Raw genomic sequence first — 24,041 nt, 5'->3', positions numbered from 1 at the left:
CCCATGCTGATCCATAAGGAAACCGAAATATAGATATAAATGTCCAGGGTAAAAATGGAGTTTAAAAAAAAGCATCAGGTCCAGCAGGTTTTTTTTTTTTTTTCTTTTAATAACGGATCAAGGAAATTGAAGATGGGAATTTTAAATGAGATTAGAAAATGGGGTGGTAAGAGAAAGAAAAATGAAAAGAGAAATGTAAGGATAAAAGTGAGGAAGAAAGAATAAAAATTCGAGACATAGTTAATTGGGGAAATGATAAAGTAAGGATAGAAAGGGGCAGATAGTCATTTTTCTAAATCTATTTTTAGAACAAATAAATATAGGTCAGTGATTGACCTAGACAGAAATATGATTCAGGTTGAATAATTTTAAATTTGGAGAGAGGTAAAGAAGGGGATGGGAATGCAATGATGCAATGCAAAAATTGTAATTGTATGCATACACATATATACGTATATAAATGCATATACACACACATATATAAAAATATATAGAGAGAATAAAATATATATATATATATATATATATATATATATATATATATAGAATAAAAAATAATAAAATAATGTGAAATAATATAAGAAAAAAGTGAGACTAAAGGTATTATATCTATATGGTTGCTTAAAAGAATTTTCTACAATATTAAAAAATTCTTTTGGTATATTTGTTTTGACATTTGAGCTGAAGGAAGGATTAAACCAAATATTTTTCTTTTTCCTCGGACGGTTGTGGGTTTTTTTAGCTTATTATGATTATTGCATTGGGCTGAGCTTGTATGTAAGGTGGTTGGTTATTAGTTATTATTCAACGGAGTAGATTGCTTTCTAGAACATGATTTATTTCTTATCATATTATGGGTAATTACAGAGGTTAGATGGTTGGTGACAGGGTTATAATGGTTACATTGTATTTTTTCATGAATTTCTCCCAAACCTCTGGCCTTGATGGAGGGGAGACTAAAACTTGCTGCTATGGTTTCAAATGATCTGAAATAACAGCAAGAGGAGACTTGATTCCAAATATTTCTCATATGTTAAATTTCCCCTCTTTTGGAAATAGGGTACGATTATGAATATCTTCAGTATCCAATAATCCTTATACACTGTGAAATTTACTTTATGTATGGAAACCAAATATTTGGAATCAAGTCTCTCCTTGCTGTTATGTTAATGACAAAGTATGCAAACAAAAATGCATCCTTTGGCTCGGTCATTATTAATAAATTTGATAATGCTCTTTCCTGCTTTCTAAAAAATTTGATAATGCTCTCTCCGCTTTCTGAAAAAGAAAAATGAGCTTCCATTTTTTTTTCTTTTTGGGCGATTACAAGTGAACACCCTAAAAAACTTGACAGAAAGAATTAAAAAATTTAAAAAATCTTCTAGAATTTAGAGTGTGGCATCAATATCATATATATATTTTATGTAAAATGAACCCCTAATACATTTTAACTTTTTAGGGCACTTGACATTTTCTTTTTACCAATGAACGTTTGTCTAAGTGACACGATCATAAAACCACATTCTAGATTTTATATATTTGTTAACCATGATTCATTTGGTTCTTTTCGTTCTTTCTTTTTTCAGGCGTTGGCAGTACACTTGGCGCTGGTGCTTATGTTCTTTCTGGAGATGTTGCTAGAAAAACTGCAGGTCCCGCAATCGTTGTTTCATTTTTTATCGCAGCAGTTGTCTCCATTCTTGCAGGTAACTCGTTTAATATACTTAAAAATGTGTCTTTATAAATAAATTGAAAAAAAAAACTACCAGTTTTAACGTATATGCTCCATCTGTTTGTTTGTCTGTCTGTCTAGACATTTTCAACAGTTGATCTTGCAAAATCAATATCTTTTTAACCTCCCATGTGTCCTTAGTAAGTTGCTGGGATCTGTAATAAATAGAGAAGTGATCAGCCACCGTGGCAAAAATAACCTACCTAATGACATGCAATATGGTTTCCGTTCTACTAAATCTACGGCTGATGTGCTAACTGTAATATAACACAGGATTAGTGAATCTCTCTATGAGAACTTCATTTCATGAGCAATAGCTTTTGACATATCAAAGGCTTTTGATAAGATATGGTATAAAGGTCTACTTCACAAGATAGCCACCTATGGAATAGTTGGAGATGTCCTCTCAATTATTAAATACTTTCTCTTCAATAAGCTTATAAAAGTAGTTGTTGATGGGCAAAAATTAGAAGCTTATTGTATTAATGCTGGCATCCTTCAGGGTTTCATCCTGGGCCTGACTCTCTTCCTGATCTTCATCAATGATCTCCCAAATCACATTCTTTGATCATTTGTATACATTTATGCAGATGACATGGCAATCTATGGCAACACTTCAAAGGCCAGCAATGACCAAGATTTTTCTTATTCTCTCTCTTCTGATCTTGAGCACGTGGTGTAATGGGGAAAAAAGATGGCTGGTTAATTCTAATGCATCAAAAACCAAGCTTCTCTATTTTCATCATAATCACTCTGATCCCCATCTGGCACTAATTGAAATGAACGGCTTTCGTCTTGGGAAAGGCCCATGTCTTGACAAGCTTCTGGAACTGACCTTCACTCCTGATCTGAAATGGAACACATACACCAAATCTGTTGCCAATATTGCTGGAAAAATGGTTGAATCATTATATCGCTCCAGTAAGTATTTCACCGTTAATGCTATCCTCTATCTGTATAAGAGCCAAGTACGTCTTAAAATAGAGCACTGTTGCCACATCTAGGCAGGATCTGTTCGGCGCACCCTAGTTAAAAACTGGCTTTGAAACCTAGTAGGTGATACTCTTTTCTTTCCTGCAACCTCTTTCCCACATTGCGAGCCTGTCTCTACTCTATCATTATTTTCATGGCAAGTTACAAAAATGTCTACCACAAAAACTGGCTTGGATTCTCTACTTACACAGATGCAGTGGGCAGCACAACTCATAGCTTCTCTATATCTCATTCCCTATCACAAATTGTTACATTTCCAACCCGTTTCCCTGACCAGCAAGAACAACACGCATCACTTCTAGATCTGTTTTTGACCATAGTTCCTGATGATTGTATAACGAATGCCGACAGCCCACTTGGGAATGCAGTGATAATGGTTGAAATCACCCTAAACTCTAGAGCCAGTGCTTAAAACAATGAGATATTATAAAAAGGCTGACTGGGAAGCCATCAGAGATATTATCAGAGATGCCCCATGGGGAAATATTTTTTCTCTTCCTGCTGAACAGTGCGCAAATGAGACCACTGAATGGTTCAAAACTGCAATCGAAGCGCATGTTCCCATGCGGAAATTTTATAGCAAGCCCCACTCTCCCCAATGGTTTACTTCGACTTGCACAACTGCCATTGCTCAAAGGCAGCATGCATACCGCAGATTTAACCAACATAAGTCCAGTTCAAACAGACAGAAGTACATAGAAGTAATGTTAAGAAAGAAATAGCGACAGCTAAGAGAGAATTTACGGAAACCACTAAAAAATGCATCGAAGCACAAAAACTAGGAACTTGTGACTTCTGGAAAATCTACAACAGTGTAGTAAATAATGAGCAATCAACAATTCCCCCACTAACCAAAAATCACGAGGTTGTTTGCTCAGCAACCGAGAAGGCTAACATGCTTGCCAGTCGGTTTGCTTCAAACTCTACACTGGATCCTTCCAACCACCCCCTACCTGAATTTCCTATGCGGACAGACGCCACGCTAGACGATCTAAAAATCACCCCTGCTCAGGTGCATGCTATCATAAAAAAACCTTGACACTTCAAAAGCATGTGGACCCGATCTCATCCCAACTGTGCTATTAAAATTGCTCAGCCGAAGTAGCTCCAGTTCTCTCCAAACTCTACAACAAATGCCTTAATGAATCCTGCTTTCTGGGCTGTTGGAAAACTGCTTCTGTGGTACCAGTATTCAAGAATTCTGGCGAAAGAACTGACCCATCAAATTATCGCCTCATTAGCCTCCTCTCACTTTTTGCCAAAATATTTAAGACCTTAATTAGTCCATCACCTTACAGATGCTAAACTTCTGACTGACAAACAATATGGATTTAGACAAGCCCGTTCCACAGCAGACATCCTAACTGTAATCTCTGAACGTATATACCATTCACTGGACAAAGCGGGGGAGGGCAGAGTGGTAACTCTAGATATATCTAAGGCTTTTGACAGGGTATGGCATGAAGGTCTCCTCAGGAAGATTAGATCATACGGTATCACTGGTAAAATACTTAACATAATTAAATCCTTCTTAGATAAGAGAAAAATCCAGGTTGTCCTCGACGATCATACATCTAAACAATATGATATAAATGCGGGAGTGCCCCAGGGGTCTATCCTTGGACTTCTATTGTTCCTGATATTCATAAATGACCTCCCCGACAAAATTGCCTCTGAGATGGGTATATATGCTGATGACACCACACTATAACAGACACGACAGGAAAACAAATGAACACATATCTAAAGAAATGGCAGAAACACTAGAGGATGACCTCCAATCTGTAGTGGAATGGGGACAAAAATGGATGGTCACATTCAATGCTGCCAAGACTAAACTAGTTTCATTCAATAATTACAAGAAACATTCTCTACTACCTATAGCAATGGCCAACGACTCTTTATCTGAGAGTACATCTTTCAAACACCTTGGCCTAACGTTCACAGAAAACATGAGTTGGAACAATTACATTGAAGGCATTGCCAGGGCCGCTGCAAGGAAGGTGGGCTCTCTTTCTTGCTAGAAAACTACTAACACCCGAAAGTATCCTGTACCTCTGTAAGGCCACCATTTGCCCATGTATGGAGTACTGTTGTCACATTTGGGCTGGTGCATCTACTACTAGTCTCTCACTCTTTGACAAGGTTCAAAAGAGAGTCGCAAATCTGATAGGCCCTGAACTGGCATCTAAGCTTCAGCCTCTGTCTCATCAACGAAACGTTGCATCCCTCTGCCTGTTCTACAAGTATTTTAATGGTGAATGCTCTGACGAACTGCAAGCACTTGTGCCCCCATGACGTGAACACCCTCAACAAACCCGACAGACTGCTGAATCCCACCCCCACACTGTAGAGATCCCTAGATGTAAAAGATCTTTCTACTCCAGTAGTTTCTTCCCCAGAACCGCTAGACTTTAGAATTCCATTCCAGGTCCCTGCTTCCCCAACTGTACTGACGTACAGAAGTTCAAGTGCAACGTGAACTGACATCTTGCTGCCCAAATCCCTACATAGTACCTCAGTAGTTGTTGCCCCTGATAGTAGCCCCCTACACCAAAGTGGCAATGTGCCTTGTTCAGGGTGAAAATGTAAAAAAAAAAAAAAAAGTCTGGGTTCCAATCTATGGCCCCCCCCCTTGCCAAACTTTGACAAAAAAACACTCGACTAATTACAACCACTAGCAACAGTTCCTCCACTCTCTATCTGTGTCTAAATCTAAATGCAGTTTGTATGAACAAAGCTTCTTTCCTAAACTTGCCTGTCTATGGAACGCTGTGTGACGTGACCGTCCCAGGGAGCAACAGCAACCAACCTTACTGAGAGAAAGATTTGATTTATAAATTCCATTATTTTATGAAAACGACAACTTCATGTCACTGTGAAAGTTGTAATGAAAACATAATTTTGTTTCCGATGCCAACGGGTGATGACTCTGTTTGGCCTTTGAGTGCAGTTACCAGACCTACGAGGTCACAGGGTTAACCTTTTGATCGTGAGAACAGTGCCTGCAATCCACAGGTGTAATCGGGGGTAGATGGGACCTCCCCTGAGGTGACGTAGCTAGTTGCGATTGGTCCAGGAAGCAGCCCCGACCACCCCTCACCTCCCTGAACGGGCCCTGCGGCAAAACCGGCAGAATCAAGCTGAGATTTTGAGAGAACCAAATACAATCGAAGAGTCGCCCCCCCCTCTCTTCCCGCATCCTTCCACCGCCATATTGAGAGAGAGAAATCAATCTATTGTTATTTTTTGGCTCAGTTGAGTCCGTCAATATACAGACAATTGTGTATAAGTATATATATTGTACATCTATCTTGAATTAACCAGTAGAATAGATAATCTAGTCTGTCTTTCTTTTGTGTGCATGAGATTGATTCTCTTCCAGTGACGAAGCAGCAACATATCAACCCGAAGGTGAAATTGATTCCGACCAAATCGATTAACGGGCCCTGCTACATTGAGACACTGTGTGAAGGATCCCCTGTGACTGGGATAGCATCACATGTGGACCCGTTTAACCAGGATAGCTGCACAGCTGTTCTGCTAGCCTGCTTCTTAACTGACTACAATATTTTAGCCTCCAAGTCCAATTTAAACCGGTTCTTGTTGAACCAGTCCCTTAAATAATCAATTTCTACCTAACTTTTACCATTAACAATTACTACATTATGGTCTTACATTCATTAACTCTTATCCTCAAGTGGCTTTTGGGTCTTGATAAGTCGTGACTCCCAAGTAAAAAAAAACTAACAGGTTAATGGAGGTGTTTTAGTCATAGTTTTCATATATTTTGATCGTTTTGAGATGTAAAGTGTTCCTCCTTCCTCTCTAAAAATTCAGATAAAAATTCTGATTTTACGTGAAATTTGAACTACAGAGAATTACGAAAGATTCTCAATATTTCAAGACCATCTGATTTATTTAAAGTGGTTAAAGGTGCATAAAGAGTGCACTACTCATTTCAATTTTGATTCAACTGAGTCATTCTATGCTCGTAGTTGAAATCTTCGACAAAATCCAGATCACTACTCTTATATACGTGTACAATTCCTGGTATTCCTAAATGGTCACCCATTTAGTATTGCTCAGGTTCAACCTTGCTTAACTTTGGTGATCTAATGATAACTGATGTGTCAACATGATTATGTACCGATTTGATAATTCAGATATTTCAAGCATGACATTTGAACAATGGATTTTAGAGACAAATGAACATAATTCTCACATTAAAAAAATTTATTTTAAGAATTCTGAAACCTAGTCGAGGGTGTCGTGCTTAAGCTTCAAATTTAAACAACCACCTTTTTAAAAGTTCAATATTTCTGATTTGCATGACTTTGCTACATATGTAGTAATATTTATCTGTTTTAAAAGAATATTTTTTTACGGTCAAATCTGTCAGTTGTTTTAATTTCTATTTTCTGTTTTCTTATTATAATATAAAAAAAGCATTGCAAATAGGTAAAACACTTACATAAAATCTGTTTAATTTGCCATTTTTCTTTGTCTTTTCCTAAAGGTCTGTGCTATGCCGAATTTGGAGCTCGTGTTCCTCGGACAGGATCTGCTTATGTTTACAGTTACATCACTGTTGGAGAATTCATAGCATTTATTATTGGATGGAACCTTATATTGGAATACGCAATTGGTAGGTTCCTTTTTCATTTTCTTATATTGGTACTTATGCACTTATTGTACCATGCTGGAATAATATTACTTAGAAAGCCATTCTTAACATGGGGAGGGTGATTTTTAACTATTTTGTACTGTCACCTAACAATTTAATGAAAAAAAATATTGTAAAACTTGAATTTAACTTGAAAATATTTTCCTTGTCTTTCCGGGATGTCAATTGTCTCTCCAGTCATCATCAGTTCTTTTCCTTGGTCGTCAACTGAACTGTACTATCGTCACCGTTAGAAACAGAATAAACATTGCAAAATACATTTGAATACGTTTAGGTGGTCCTCAGTGATGATTGCCATCTTCACTGGCGATTTCGGGGTTCTTACTCACCAGATTGGCTCGGACAGACAACCCTGACCTGTTATCCAATCCTACAGGTTGCCACCTTGTAAATATTTGTGCTACTGTTCTCTTTGCAGAATTTATAATTCTCGCTCAAAAAAAAAGGGGCAAGTATCTTTGTAGATCCGATACAATAGAATCTACAAAGATCTATGTTAGAAGGAATCCGTCACAGCACGTTTAACTGTCTGACTTCAACTGCAGGTGAGAAATCACTTGCCTAAACACATAAAAGAATCATTTCAACAAACATTTAAATTGGTTGATGAACTAAATCACTATTTCCATCAAGAAAAAATATTACATAAAAATATGTGACTAATTTCTGAAAGTTAAATTTAATTATGATGTACGATAACAATTAAATTTAACTTTCAAAATCCTATTAAAAAAAAGATAATTTGGCTTATAAAATAAATAAACAAAAACGAAATGAACATAAAAAGACCCTTGGACAACACTACATAGGTAAATGTAGATTTAGTACTTGTACAGTTTAATCAAGACACTAAAAAATGAAATATTGAAAAAAAGTTATGTTGTACGTATCCGTTTTGGACTGAAGATCCTCGAAAAAATTTTTACTTATTTGATCGAGTAGTTTTTTTTGCAGCAAAAAATACATATTTATGACAGTGCGTTAAAGATAGTCATCTTTGAAGTTTTTGAACACGTCACAGGGAGATAACTCAGTTTAAAGCGCCGACACTCCCTCCCCATCTTTAATACTAGCTTTTCTTCCAAAAAATCGGACTTTTTGCTGATCATTTTGTATCATAACAAATTGTTTTTTTGCTGTAAAAAAAAAAAAAAAATACTTGATGAAATTAAGTGAAATTTTTGTTCGGAGAACTTCATTCCATAACGGATACATACAATATAACCTTTTTTCAATATTTTCATTTTTTAATGTCTTGATTAAACTGTACAAGTACCGTACATTTATATAAAACACTAAAAAAAATAGTAACCTAAATCGATATTTTTTATTTTTTAAGGTAAGTCAAAAAAGTTTCCTACTAAGAGAAACTAACTAAACTAGCAACAAAACTATTTGATCACTTGTTTGCTTCAAAAAATAATAGTGTCAATGTTTTTGTTTTAATTGTAAAAGTATTTTCAAAGATGTTTATTTTACAGTCCAAAAATCAATTTTATATGTATATGTATCCATCAAACTTGTCTTTAAATTTCCTTAACAGGTACAGCAAGCGTTGCCCGTGCATGGTCAGCCAATTTTGATTCCCTGATTGATTATAAGATCAGTCATGCTTTAAATTCATCTCTTCATATGCATGTCCCAAACTTGGCCGAATTTCCAGATTTCTTTGCATTGGGACTTACGCTACTCCTAACAGGTAAAACAAATTTTCAGGTTTATTTCTTAAAAAATAATTAAAAAAAAGGCTATCTTTTAATTTTTCTTTTCACTCTATTAAATTCTGTTTTAGTCAATATTTTACATTTTTGATCTATGCATGCTAGAATAGAAATCTTGAAATAGTCATGCTTATGCTGAAAGCCGTTCTTAACATAAGGGCAAGTTTTCCATAAGGAAACTTTAACAGGTTATGAATAAACTATTGCATAGTGACTCAAATAAGTTACATTTCAAATATAGAAAGGTTATTTTAAATGTATATGGATTCATTACTTAGAAGAAAAAGTTCAAAATAATATTTATAATCTATATATATAAAAGCGAAAATGTATGTATGTATGTATGCTTTTCCTTGATGTCTACAAAAGGCTTCTTTCAGAGAAGTGCTTGCTCGGTTCACAACTTCTTAAAAACTTTTTATATCATCTATAAATTGTAATATCTCAAAGTTACCCACGGAGCTCGCCTGTCTATTTAATTTAATGCACTTTCAAACGTTAATTATTCGACATTTACCGCATCGGCACGCACTACATTCGGTTTTCGGTATAAAAAAAAGCGAAACTCGACTCTAATAACAGGCCCAGAGCCAGTGAACGTTTGTCGACTTCGTCATATCAGACGGGGGAACGGGTTTTTGAAAACAAACAAACCGATTAATTGACCTCATTAAAAACTGTCCCACACAAAATTCTGACTGCTGAATACCTATCGCCGTCACGTCAATCAAAAACGAGCATCTGTTTTTTTTTTTTTTTTTCACACTTTACTATTTTCCAACTGCGCGTCGTAAAAGCTTCTTTTTTTTTTTTTTCACACTTTACTATTTTCCAACTGCGCGTCGTAAAAGCTTTTTTTTTTTTTTTCACACTTTACTATTTTCCAACTGCGCGTCGTAAAAGCTTCTTTTTTTTTTTTTTTTCACACTTTACTATTTTCCAACTGCGCGTCGTAAAAGCTTCTTTTTTTTTTTTTTCACACTTTACTATTTTCCAACTGCGCGTCGTAAAAGCTTCTTTTTTTTTTTTTTTCACACTTTACTATTTTCCAACTGCGCGTCGTAAAAGCTTCTTTTTTTTTTTTTCACACTTTACTATTTTCCAACTGCGCGTCGTAAAAGCTTCTTTTTTTTTTTTTTCACACTTTACTATTTTCCAACTGCGCGTCGTAAAAGCTTCTTTTTTTTTTTTTTTTCACACTTTACTATTTTCCAACTGCGCGTTGTAAAAGCTTCTTTTTTTTTTTTTTCACACTTTACTATTTTCCAACTGCGCGTCGTAAAAGCTTCTTTTTTTTTTTTTCACACTTTACTATTTTCCAACTGCGCGTCGTAAAAGCTTCTTTTTTTTTTTCACACTTTACTATTTTCCAACTGCGCGTCGTAAAAGCTTTTTTTTTTTTCACACTTTACTATTTTCCAACTGCGCGTTGTAAAAGCTTCTTTTTTTTTTTTTCACACTTTACTATTTTCCAACTGCGCGTTGTAAAAGCTTCTTTTTTTTTTTTTTCACACTTTACTATTTTCCAACTGCGCGTTGTAAAAGCTTTTTTTTTTTTTTTTCACACTTTACTATTTTCCAACTGCGCGTTGTAAAAGCTTCTTTTTTTTTTTTTTCACACTTTACTATTTTCCAACTGCGCGTCGTAAAAGCTTCTTTTTTTTTTTTTTCACACTTTACTATTTTCCAACTGCGCGTTGTAAAAGCTTCTTTTTTTTTTTTTTCACACTTTACTATTTTCCAACTGCGCGTTGTAAAAGCTTCTTTTTTTTTTTTTTCACACTTTACTATTTTCCAACTGCGCGTTGTAAAAGCTTCTTTTTTTTTTTTTTCACACTTTACTATTTTCCAACTGCGCGTTGTAAAAGCTTCTTTTTTTTTTTTTTCACACTTTACTATTTTCCAACTGCGCGTCGTAAAAGCTTCTTTTTTTTTCACACTTTACTATTTTCCAACTGCGCGTCGTAAAAGCTTCTTTTTTTTTTTTTTCACACTTTACTATTTTCCAACTGCGCGTCGTAAAAGCTTCTTTTTTTTTTTTTTCACACTTTACTATTTTCCAACTGCGCGTCGTAAAAGCTTCTTTTTTTTTCACACTTTACTATTTTCCAACTGCGCGTCGTAAAAGCTTCTTTTTTTTTTTTTTCACACTTTACTATTTTCCAACTGCGCGTCGTAAAAGCTTCTTTTTTTTTTTTTTCACACTTTACTATTTTCCAACTGCGCGTCGTAAAAGCTTCTTTTTTTTTTTTTCACACTTTACTATTTTCCAACTGCGCGTTGTAAAAGCTTCTTTTTTTTTTTTTCACACTTTACTATTTTCCAACTGCGCGTTGTAAAAGCTTCTTTTTTCTTTTTTTTCACACTTTACTATTTTCCAACTGCGCGTCGTAAAAGCTTTTTTTTTTTTCACACTTTACTATTTTCCAACTGCGCGTTGTAAAAGCTTCTTTTTTTTTTTCACACTTTACTATTTTCCAACTGCGCGTTGTAAAAGCTTCTTTTTTTTTTATGGGCACCTGTTTTTTTTCACACACACCTACAAACACCCCGGCAATGCCAGGTACCCCTCGCTAGTTAATATATAATAATCTATAATATAAATCTCACCTGTCTGTTTAAATGTATGTATGTTTGTATGTCTGCCTAAAAATTTCGACACAGGTGACGGATTTTCACGAGATCAGTATCGTTTTGAAGCTCGACCCTTCGGACAACAAATATCGAAAAATTGGCTAAAAACATAAATTCCTTCACCCTCAACTGGGCACTTTTCTACAGGGAGGGGTCGCTTTTTTTTGCTGATATTTTTTAAAGTCATCCCCTTTTCAATTGACTAGTCTTAATTTAAACCTTTGCCACTTCCAGTTTGGCGATGAACACAACGGCAAAAATGTCACTTTTTTTTCATGTTCTTTTCCTCTTTCACGGTACGGCTCAAGCCTGCCTGCCTACTACCACTTTTTTTTTTTGCTCAACACACACCTTAAAACATCCGTGCAATGCCGGGCATGAAATAATATTTTATAACATTACTGTTATAACATAACAGTAATGTTCAAAATAATATTTTATGACATTACTGTTATAACATTATAACAGTAATGTTCAAAATAATATTTTATAACATTACTGTTATAACATTATAACAGTAATGTTCAAAATAATATTTTATAACATTATAACAGTAATGTTCAAAATAATATTTTATGACATTATAACAGTAATGTTCAAAATAATATTTTATAACATTATAACAGTAATGTTCAAAATAATACTTTATGACATTATAACAGTAATGTTCAAAATAATATTTTATAACATTATAACAGTAATGTTCAAAATAATATTTTATAACATTATAATAGTAATGTTCAAAATAATATTTTATGACATTATAACAGTAATGTTCAAAATAATATTTTATAACATTATAACAGTAATGTTCAAAATAATATTTTATAACATTATAATAGTAATGTTATAAAATATTTTATAACATTATAACAGTAATGTTCAAAATAATATTTTATAACATTATAACAGTAATGTTCAAAATAATATTTTATGACATTATAACAGTAATGTTCAAAATAATATTTTATAACATTATAACAGTAATGTTCAAAATAATATTTTATAACATTATAATAGTAATGTTATAAAATATTTTATGACATTATAACAGTAATGTTCAAAATAATATTTTATAACATTATAACAGTAATGTTCAAAATAATATTTTATGACATTATAACAGTAATGTTCAAAATAATATTTTATAACATTATAATAGTAATGTTATAAAATATTTTATGACATTATAACAGTAATGTTCAAAATAATATTTTATAACATTATAACAGTAATGTTCAAAATAATATTTTATAACATTATAACAGTAATGTTCAAAATAATATTTTATAACATTATAACAGTAATGTTCAAAATAATATTTTATAACATTATAATAGTAATGTTCAAAATAATATTTTATGACATTATAACAGTAATGTTCAAAATAATATTTTATGACATTATAACAGTAATGTTCAAAATAATATTTTATAACATTATAACAGTAATGTTCAAAATAATATTTTATGACATTATAACAGTAATGTTCAAAATAATATTTTATAACATTATAATAGTAATGTTCAAAATAATATTTTATGACATTATAACAGTAATGTTCAAAATAATATTTTATAACATTATAATAGTAATGTTATAAAATAATATTTTATGACATTATAACAGTAATGTTCAAAATAATATTTTATGACATTATAACAGTAATGTTCAAAATAATATTTTATGACATTATAACAGTAATGTTCAAAATAATATTTTATAACATTATAACAGTAATGTTCAAAATAATATTTTATAACATTATAACAGTAATGTTATAAAATATTATTTTATAACATTACTGTTATAATGTTATAAAATAATATTTTATAACATTATAACAGTAATGTTCAAAATAATATTTTATAACATTATAACAGTAATGTTCAAAATAATATTTTATAACATTATAACAGTAATGTTATAAAATATTTTATAACATTACTGTTATAATGTTATAAAATAATATTTTTTAACATTACTGTTATAACATATCAATTGGAGTAGAACTAACTAATTGTCCCTTTTAAATGCTTTAGTATGATTGTGGCCTTATGTGTTTTGGAATTTTTGAGATGAGGATTAATAATTTGGATTATTCTGACTACTGTTCTCATCTAGATTGTTATATTTTTGGATTGTCCATCTTCAGATGCATCTTTTTGAACCAGGATTCGATAGAAATGTTTATTTATGCTATTTTTAGTTATTGCCTGGAGTAAGGATTGAACTTGTAACTCTTGGAAGAAATCTGTCACTCAGAACTCATTTATTAACCAATGTTTTAAGTCATCAGACAATTCTAGTAAGAATTTTGGAAGAAATTCACTACAGCTTAATCTTTAGTTAGCATACTAATGACAACAAATGTAGTAATATTTATAGAAGGGAAATAACTATTAACTGATAGTAATATAGAAATGACTAGCAACAACAACTTTACTGTTATTTTAGTTATAGTCAGCTAACATACTTCCTAACTTCTGGCATAGCATTACTGGCTGCAGTGACAAGGTAAATCGGTTCCTTCACTTTTATTGTTCTTCAATATTTTTATTCTGAAGCGATTTATTGAAATAAAATATAACAAAAGGACATTATTAGAAAATATACAATTAAAAATTAACAAAATTATAAAAAAATAAAAATAACACCATCAGTCTTTATTTGCACTTTTAATAACAAAATTAAAAATAAGTTTTTAGTTTATTCAAAATTTTAGAAGAAATGTGTTTGAAATTATAAAAATATGTCTTTGTTTTCAAATTTTAAAAATAAAAGATTTTATTTCAATTTATATGATAAATATATATATGTTAATGAAAGTTTAAAAATATCAGAAAAAAGAGTATATAGTGGGCGAAGGGCGCCCACTGTAATTATAGTGGAGGGTTAGAGAGATAGTCGCATAGTCTCCTTAGCCAAGAAATTGGTACACAAAATTTGCCAAAATTATATTTACAACCGATGTACATTTATTTACAGAAATTGATACAAGTATAACGTAAAACGGTTCAATAGCGAAAAAGTATAAGAAAACTTGTGTGATTGTTTCAAGAGTTTTTTGTGGGAGTGCAAAACACGAGTGTGAGTTTGACGCGTCTGCATGATTCCAGGTTCAAGGAAGAAAGAGAGAAAGGAATACAAACTGGATGTGTGAGATGTATCACCATCTTGTGGCAAAAAATGGCATTGTCAGAATTAAAGGGCAATAATTATGATTACCTTAAGGTCATCATTTTGTGCTCGTGTGTTCGCTTGCATATGGAACTTGGTTCCCATAAGTACATGCACAGGGAAGATATAGGCGTGAGAGAAAAACGTGAAGGAACCGATTTGCTTTGTCACCACTTCCAGTAGCACTACAACAGAAGTTAGGAACTTCAAAGAAATTTATATTTGGAAAATATATATTGACTTATGTCTAATACATATTGTTCAAATTTCACACAAATCTGAAGTATTTGAATCTTCCTAATTTGCATTAAATAAATATAGCTCACATTACCTACCTTTACTTGTTCCAAAATTCATAATTGATTATCTTTAGAATGAATCCCATACATAGAAATACATAAAACATACACACATACCTAACTTTATATAGTTATATATGAAATGTTAGTGGTGTATATTTAATTCAAAATCAATGTACACTTGTATATATTTTTTATATTAATTTTTTTTTTTCTTACAGTTCTTTTAATTCTCGGAGTGAAGCAGTCGGCAACTTTTAACAGCATTTTTACAGTTATCAATCTTCTTGTTCTTCTGTATTTCATGATTTGTGGATTTTTTAAGTGTGACCCGAAAAATTGGAAAATTCATAAAGATGATGTAAGTAGATTTTTTTTTTTTTGCATTATTGAAATATTATCAACACAAAAGAATGTTTAATATGAAGTAAAACTTATTTTGCTATTTAATTTACATGTGTGTTTGTGGTGTGTAATATCATACTTATGTAACTTAGATAACAAACTTAGTCATACTTTCTTTAAGTGCTCTGAGACATTAAGAAATATTAGAGCGTGATTAAATCATTATAGAATGTGATGAGAAAAATACATAGTTAAGGTTACTCGTTCAGTTAATTATAAATTACAGCTAATTAGAACAATGCAAATAAACTGAGATTTTATGAATAAAGTACATTTTAGCATGTTTTGTGATTGAAGAGTCATAGGGAAACAAACGTTGATAGACTCGCATTTATTCATGACTTTTTTTTTTTAACCTCAAATTTTTGTATTCTAAAAAGATAAATCTCCCAAATACATGAAATCAAAAAACTATTCAAATCCATACAAAATGTTGTTGGATTTAATTAGTAAATATTCAAATTTAAAAAAACAAAAAAAAGAAAACATTACTTTTAATGAAAGTAAACACCAAAAGTTTGTATGATAAAATTATTTTTAATTAAAAATGAATTTTCATCACTTAAATGAATTGTTGAGAGAAATGTATAGATGTTAATGCATAATTTTTGCGACCTGGTATAACAACTTAGTTTTTATGGTTCTGAATTTTTGAGATGAGGATTGATGATTTGGATTCTTCAGATTACTGTTCTCATCTTGAGTGTTATTTTCACAATGTTTTAGGTGTATATTGTTAAACTTGATAAATCTTTATGCTGAATTTTGAATTCTGCAGGGAATTTCTAACAGAACAATTTATTTAATCCACTGGGGTAGCATGCTCTTGTTCCATCGGCCATGACTGGGTAGAAGTCCTTAGTAATTTGCAATTGTATTTTTGGATTGGCTGCACTGAGGATTGAACCTTCAATCAATAGGAATGTAACTTTTACAACTGAATTTCACCACTGCACCATAGGATAAGAATAAAATGCCACAGGTTTCACACTTAAAGAGCCTTTCAGTTTACCCCCGTAATTAGAAAGTCTGATGGGGTTTAAGCATAGAGAAGTTTTCTTGACTGAATGTTCAATGGGACGACCCAACGAATCCCTGGAAATGTAGAAAAGATGAGGATTTAAGTACAGATATTTTCTCGATTGAATGTTCAATGGACAACTCAACGGTCCTCGCTCATAGCCAAGAATCTTAAAAGAATATAGCAAAGTTATTTTTTTCTTTTCACATGAGATGAGGGGGAGGGTAAGAACTTGATATGAATCTGTGAACCAGGGCTAGCAAGAGAAAATATCATCAACCTGTTTCTTTTTGGCATAATTCGTAATCACCTCGCTACTCCAGGAGAATGTATCTGGTTTGATGCGTAAAAGTTCCAATTTCCAGAGATGGTCACGCATCCTCGCAATAATATCAAATGAGGGACCTTGTACCTCTCGGGGCAGGAAATTACCCTCCATCATTGCTCCATGTGCGATTTACTGTGATTAAGCCCTTTTTGCCCAAAGAAAACGTGTCTCTTCATGCTGACATAAACTGAACAAGAGAAAAAATCTTTTTTTCTTTTTTCCTTTTTTTTTCCTCACCACCGATCGGCATGTGCATGGTGTCATTTGCCCATATCCTGTATCATATCTTAAAATAGAATGTACTGCCGTCTGATAGATTTCCTGTCGCCTATGTGATCTCTCATTCTGATTTAATGGTGATGCTTACAACTGCCCTGTTGAGTCAGGGCACCACTTTATTACTTCTTCCTTCTTTTTCCAGTGTTGCCCTAAGTGTTAGATGGATAGATGTTGGGCTAGAAAATAGTAATTCTTCCCTTTTTGTCAGAAACATCGCTCATGGAATAAGAGGACTAAAGGATACAATACGGACAGTGAGAGTTACAAGGCTGCAAAAAGTATACACAAGGTCCACTCCTAGATTGCTTTTGATATGAGGAGGGGGGTTGAAAAATCAGCAGTATCCTGTGTAACAGGGATGCGAGATCTCAGCTTTTTTTGTAAATTAGAAAAAAGTGGAATTTTGCTTTTTATTTTTTTGAATCCAGAAAATGCATTTTTGTGATTTTTTTTTTTTTTTTTTTTTTTTTTTTTTTTTTGTTGTGTAGATAATCTATATATATATAAAAATCTATAACATTATACTTAATTTTTCTATGATAAATAGGTGGTTTTCTTTGTACCGATAGGCCATTTTTTTTATTTAGGGACAATTATTTATTACCGCTTCCTGTTACATGACCAGTGTTTCCAATTTAGCGGTTTTCCTGCTAGATCTGGAGATTTCGTTTGCAATCTAGCGGGGAATTCTAGAAAATCTGGAGATATTTTGCACCCACACACTCGCAATTTTAGATTAAAAAATAAAGAAAAGCGCTTGAAAATACTTTAAAACATAAAATAAACTCATTCATGTAAGTAAAAAAAAGTAGCATTTATTGCCTTTGGTAACAATTATTTATTGATTATTTGTTTTGTTTTTCACCTTGTCAAAAAAACTAACCATTCTTAAATCTCGCTATAAAATCGATTTTTCCAAGTACATTTTAGGTGGGGTGGGGGCATTCCAATCTGTGAAGTTTAGATTAAAATATGATTTAAGTAACCCCGCTTAATTTAGTTGAAAATTGTAAAAAGCTAGAAACAGCAAAAAAAAAAACTTATACCAATACAGTAGAATTTAATTATCTACCAACCTAAATACTTTTAACATGCTAAAGCAAAGTTTTTTTGTTTTTCTAATTTCAAAATATGTTGCACCATTATTGTGATGTTTAATTTGCAGTATATTTTAATTTAACTTTTATTATAAAAAGTTTGAGTTTATGATTTGTTTCTTGCATAAAAAAAAAATACCCTCTCTGAAAAAACAGGTAAAACTAGCTGATAAAATATGTAAGCCTTCGTGGGAGCTAACCGCTTCAATATAATTCCAGAAACATATAGTGAGAAAACACGGAACATTTTATATATTGAATATATTATATTTATAATTTTTTTATTGTAGGAAGTTAAAATATGGAGGTTTTTTTTTTGGGGGGGGTGAATTAGCGATTTTTTAAAATTTCAGATGATAAAAGTTAAAAATCTAGCGATTTTCTAGACATTTCTTTCTCCTGATCTCGCGTTTTTTTTAAAATCTCAGTTGCCAACACTGCATCACTAAAAGGATATTTTGCTCTAAGCACTACAGGCTTAATGTAAACAGAATGTGTTTACAATATCGGTAAATTTTCAATAGGTTTAATCACATGATTATTGATAATATAACCATATGATTGAAATTTGATTTAAATTAACCACACGTGGTCGCTTTCCTATCAAATATTCATAGAAAAATGGTAGGTACAGACAAAATGAATGCCGACACTCAGTGTATAAACATTTTGACCCCTCCCTTTACTTAAAAATTCACCAAAAATCAGGAAATTAACCAATTTTAATGAAAATTTCAGTATTTATCAAATAATGATCGCAGAATATAATGAACTAATTATTTTTACTTAACTCTTAGTGAAAATGTTTTATTTTGTTTAAACAAAAAATACCTTTACTAAAGTTATGGTTTTCAGTAGTAAATAAAAACGCAAGAATTTATTTTTGCTTTTTTATATAAATAAAGCATCGTAATTTGTAACAATAAAAAATAATTTTTACAGGAACATTCCGAAAAAAGCCCTTAAAGTCCATATTAATGAATTCGATATAACTCGAAGAAAAATGAATTTTTCGCATACTATTCAGGAAATTAAAGATTCAATTAGATTCCTATTTCAGTCACCTAAATTATTTAGGGTGAAATGAGTTTAGGAATTTATAGCCAAATATTTTTTTTTTTTGCTTAAAAAAAATAGCATTAATACAGTAAGTTATGTAAAATTTGCATAGAATGCTCTGCTTTACGGTTGTTGTAAAAATGGAACGGAAATTTGAATTTCGTTCCCTTTTAAATTCGGTACATTTTTACATTATGTCCAACTCATCGTTCACATTCGACATGTCAACTTTTATAGCTTTTCGGGTATGCTGGCAAGGTTAGGGGTGTCTATTCCGAAAGCCGTTCTAACATGGGTAGATTGGTAGGTGTGTCAGAAATTTCGTGAAAAATACTGAATAATTCCACCCCGTCTTTCCAAGCTTATAACTCCTCGAATAATGTAACTCAAGCCCTAATTTTTTTTTTTCAATTAAATCGGCAAGGACTTCAATTTGTGATATATAAAACTTTGGTGTGTAAATTAATTATTTACTTTTTAACAGACACTTGAAAATGGGGGGGGGCGTGAATTTAAAAAAAACGTTTGTCTAAAATATTATATTCAGTTTATTGGAAAGAGCATAAAATTTCACATTGAACCTGAAAATATCGTAAAAATAGAATCAATAGAAAAATTTTGATAGATTTTTAAAGTTTAAAAATTGAAAAATATTGAGTTCGTAAAATTCATTACTGTTTTTTAAAAAATAAAATAAAATATTTCTATTACTTTTAAAACAAAATAGTTTATTTTGGAAGTATAATCCATAAAGAAAATAAACAACCCACTTTTAAAAGAGAAATTACGAGTTTTTTATATTTTATTCGCAGTTTCGTGATAGGGGTGTCAAATTCCTACAAAAATTCTGATACATCTACTAGATTGGAGTGTTTATTCGTTGTAAACGTACCCGACAACCTATAAATGTCGACATTTCCAATGTGAATGGTAAGCTGGACTTATGTAAAAAATAACAAAAAGATATACCAAACTGACTTTTTTGTTTAAAAATGGAATTATTTCCCTTTCGTTATTAACTTTTTTTTTTTTTTTTTTTTTTTTTTTTTAAATATTTTTTGTTTTATATATATAAAGTACAATTGTTGAATGTTACTGTTTTGATTATATTCGTTTGGGGGGGGGGGCACAATTAAAAAATTAAGAAAGATTAAAACGGAGCGAAATTTAAGTTTCCGTTCCATTTTTTTTACAACAACCGTAAAACAGCGCATACTCAGCAATTTTTATCGTAATTTATAAGCATAATGTTGAAACACTAAATCAACATTTTATTTATTTTTCTGCATAATTAATGATGGAAGTATTTTTCTGTTTATTTTCTGAACATCTGTTAAAAAAAAAATTAATTTGTGCATTCTCTTAAAAAAAAAGAATCAAACTTTTCTGAACATTCACATAACTATTTACAGTGTTCATGTAAAGCATTCATCCGTTCTTTTTATAATAAAAATTCCGTTTTCAAAGAGAAACGTTTACTGCCAAATTTCTTTAAAAAAAAAAAGTGCAAGTTTTCCTGAAAAAAAAAACTTTCACCTAACAATTTATGGTAAAAAATTAATCTTTTTTGGGGGAAAAAAATAACAACTTTTATTGATAAAAAAAATTGCAAAAAATAATAAAAGTAAATAAACGAACAAAATGCAATTTTTCTTGAGGAATGTGTTCCATTTTAACACACTGAGCCACAGCAACGCATGGCCGGGTACAGCTAGTATTTAATAATTTTACAATTGAAGTAAGAGATGCCTGAACAAGCAAATACATATTTCTATCATTATTTAATGTGTGCCAACAAAATGCATTTTCTTTAATATATTTTTATTTATAATCAAAGATTCCAGGGGATGTCGAAGGAGGGAAAGGTGGTTTCATGCCTTTTGGACTTTCTGGTGTGCTTTCTGGTGCTGCCACCTGTTTTTATGGTTTTGTCGGATTCGATTGCATTGCAACAACAGGTTGGTTCCATTAATTTTGTTTTTCAAAATTTTCATTAATCAATAGGGTAGCATGTTATGAACTTGTTCATGTGGTGTTAATGTAGCATGTTATGAACTTGTTCATGTGGTGTTAAAATCCCTCTAGACTTAGTTGATTTTTTTTGTTTTACGGCATATCAACCTTTTTCAGGTTATTTAATGTCGAATCTAGTTATTTTGAGGAACAATTTTTAATGGAGTATATTTGTTTTTTAAGTCGGATTCTATTTAACCCATAGTTGGGATCCTAACAGGTACTATCATTCCGGGTCAGAGTGGACCTGGGAGCAATGGCAATTAAAGGGTGGCTCCACACTCCCCAAGGCCTGCAAGGTGAAGCCTCACCATCGGATATAGTTTTAGGTCATATCCAGGACCCTTTAGACTTATTGTGTTCAATTATGGTCTTATCATTTGGTATTGTCCACCTTAGCTTAAATTCAATTTAAATTCAATTTTATACAACAAAATTGTCTTCCTGACTTAAAATACACAAAACATTGATGTTATTGTTTTTTCTTTCTCTTAGCAAAATACAATCGTGTTATGTAAAGGCAAAAATAACAATTTTCATCCACAAAACAACCAAACCAAATCAAAAGCTATAAATATTTGAAGATATAAGGAAATTAAAGCATAAAAACTTTCAGCAAAATAACTGGATTAAATAAAAAAAGGTTGATATGCCATAAATCAAACGAAACAATAAAATTGTAGTTCAGTGTGAATGGTATGGTTAATTAATATTATGTTTAATTAGTATTATGGTTAATTAGTATTATTTAAAACTCATCTACATAATATTCTGCTTGTTCCTTCATTAGTCTGAACATTACACTTTGAAAAAAGCCAACCTGTTTCTAAAAAGGCCAAATTCACAAAATGTGGCCTTAAAAAGATCAATCTTGGACAAGAATATGAGGGTGACTTCCCTTTGATGTAGCTTCATTTTTAAATATCATTATAATAATATATGATCATTGTTGTAATGGTGTGAAAAAGTAATTCTTAGTAATTTCAACATGTAGTAGTTTGTCATCAAAGAAAGAAGTCAGTGAAACTTAATGCCAAAAAAAAAAGAACATTCAAAAGAAACATGGCAAAAAAAAGAACATTGTCAAGAGGTACAGGACTGAAGGAGTAAATTAAAGATTGTCTCTTAGGATGTGATTTTAGTATTGATATTGACCTATGTAATACAATATTATCTTCTGAGTATTAGTATTTATTAATTTATCTTATTAGGATCAGTTCCGTTTTTAAAATACAATGGGCACTATCATAGAAATGTTAATAAACTCATATTCGCTGTATGTTATTGGTATTGTCCAAATAACAATTTTTTGTGCTATTCAGAAAAATATTAGCTTTATGAAAACATTTGTTGATTAAATATATTTCTCAATCCGTGGAATTTCCATAGATCCTACTAGTTTTAATAAATACATTATCAGTTTTAATAAATACATTATTAATGATTTATAATTGATTTTTATTTTTATACATAATTTCAAAGGAAAAACAAAACTGTAATTAGTAATTATCTACTTTTTTAGTTGAAATTTTAAATTCAACAAATCTCAAAATAAATTGAAAATGGTCTTTATTTGATTATTTACATATTCTGAAATAAATTACAATCTGTTTTGAAAAATAGAATTTACTGTATATTAATAAACATATTCTATTATAAACAAAAAACACAAATTTAAATGGTATTACCACTGTAAGAATTATATTTTTTTCTAAAGAAACCATTTTTTGTCTTCATTTAGTGTTTCTTCCAAATCAAATGCAGGTTGTACATTGACTGTGGTGACATGAAGTAACTTTTTTGTAAAATTTTATCATTTGTTGGTTTCAATGTGCTATTGCTTCAGGTCATCTTTGAATAAGTTATTCCAAGTCTTTCTTTCACTTGAAATGTGTTGTTTATCCAACCAGAGCACCATTTAGTGTATCCATATCACTGCAAGAAGTTTTTAAAAAATTTTTTTATCGCATTTTCACCCTAAACAAGGCACAGTGTCACCTTAATGTAGAAGGGCTACTATCTGGGACATAATTTGTAGGGACACTACGTAGGGAGTTCAGCAGCAAGATGTCTGTTTACATCAAACTTTAACTTCTGCATGTCAGTACAGTCAGGGAAGCAGGGATCCGGAAGAGAATTCCAAAGTCTAGCAGTCTGAGAGAAGAAACCATTAGCATAGAAGGCTTTCTGGTATCTAGGGATCTCTTACTGTGTAGGAGTGTGATTTAGCTGTTTGTTGGGGGTATTTACGTCAAGGGGGTAGGTACAAGGACTTTCACTTCTTCGGAGCACCTACCATTAAAATATTTGTAAAACAGACAGAGGAATGCAACATTTTGTTAATGGGACAGAAGTTGAAGGTTAGCTGACAGTACAGGACCTATTAGGTTAGCGACTCTTTTGAACCGTGTTTAAATGATAGACTAGTAGTAGTAGATCCACCAGCCCAAATGTGGCAACTATATTCTATGCATGGGCGAATGGTGGGCTTGTAGAGGTACAGGATATTCTCAGGCACAAAGCTGACAATTCGATAAACATTCGGTCTCAATAAGAGGCAGTTCGAACAAACACAATCATGAAGGTGCGCACA

At 31.7% G+C, this 24,041-nt stretch overlaps 1 protein-coding gene across 2 annotated transcripts in view; it reads left to right on the top strand.

Moving 5' to 3' along the window:
• The window catches only part of LOC145261128 (high affinity cationic amino acid transporter 1-like), an 81,818-nt gene that overhangs the window by 32,959 nt on the left and 24,818 nt on the right, over window positions 1–24,041 (top strand). For both annotated transcript variants that reach the window (XM_080119393.1, XM_080119392.1), the window contains exons 3-7: window positions 1,587–1,706; window positions 7,245–7,373; window positions 8,956–9,111; window positions 15,468–15,607; window positions 21,273–21,393. In XM_080119393.1, coding sequence (XP_079975519.1) covers window positions 1,587–1,706; window positions 7,245–7,373; window positions 8,956–9,111; window positions 15,468–15,607; window positions 21,273–21,393 — 666 coding nt within the window. The remainder of the gene's footprint in view (window positions 1–1,586; window positions 1,707–7,244; window positions 7,374–8,955; window positions 9,112–15,467; window positions 15,608–21,272; window positions 21,394–24,041) is intronic.

Source organism: Euprymna scolopes, chromosome 37 (genome assembly GCF_053919585.1).
Source record: "Euprymna scolopes isolate OS-2025 chromosome 37, ASM5391958v1, whole genome shotgun sequence".
NCBI classification, from domain to species: Eukaryota; Metazoa; Mollusca; class Cephalopoda; order Sepiida; family Sepiolidae; genus Euprymna; species Euprymna scolopes.
Note: the sequence above shows the minus strand (reverse complement) of the source record. Positions and strands in the feature narration are given on the sequence as shown.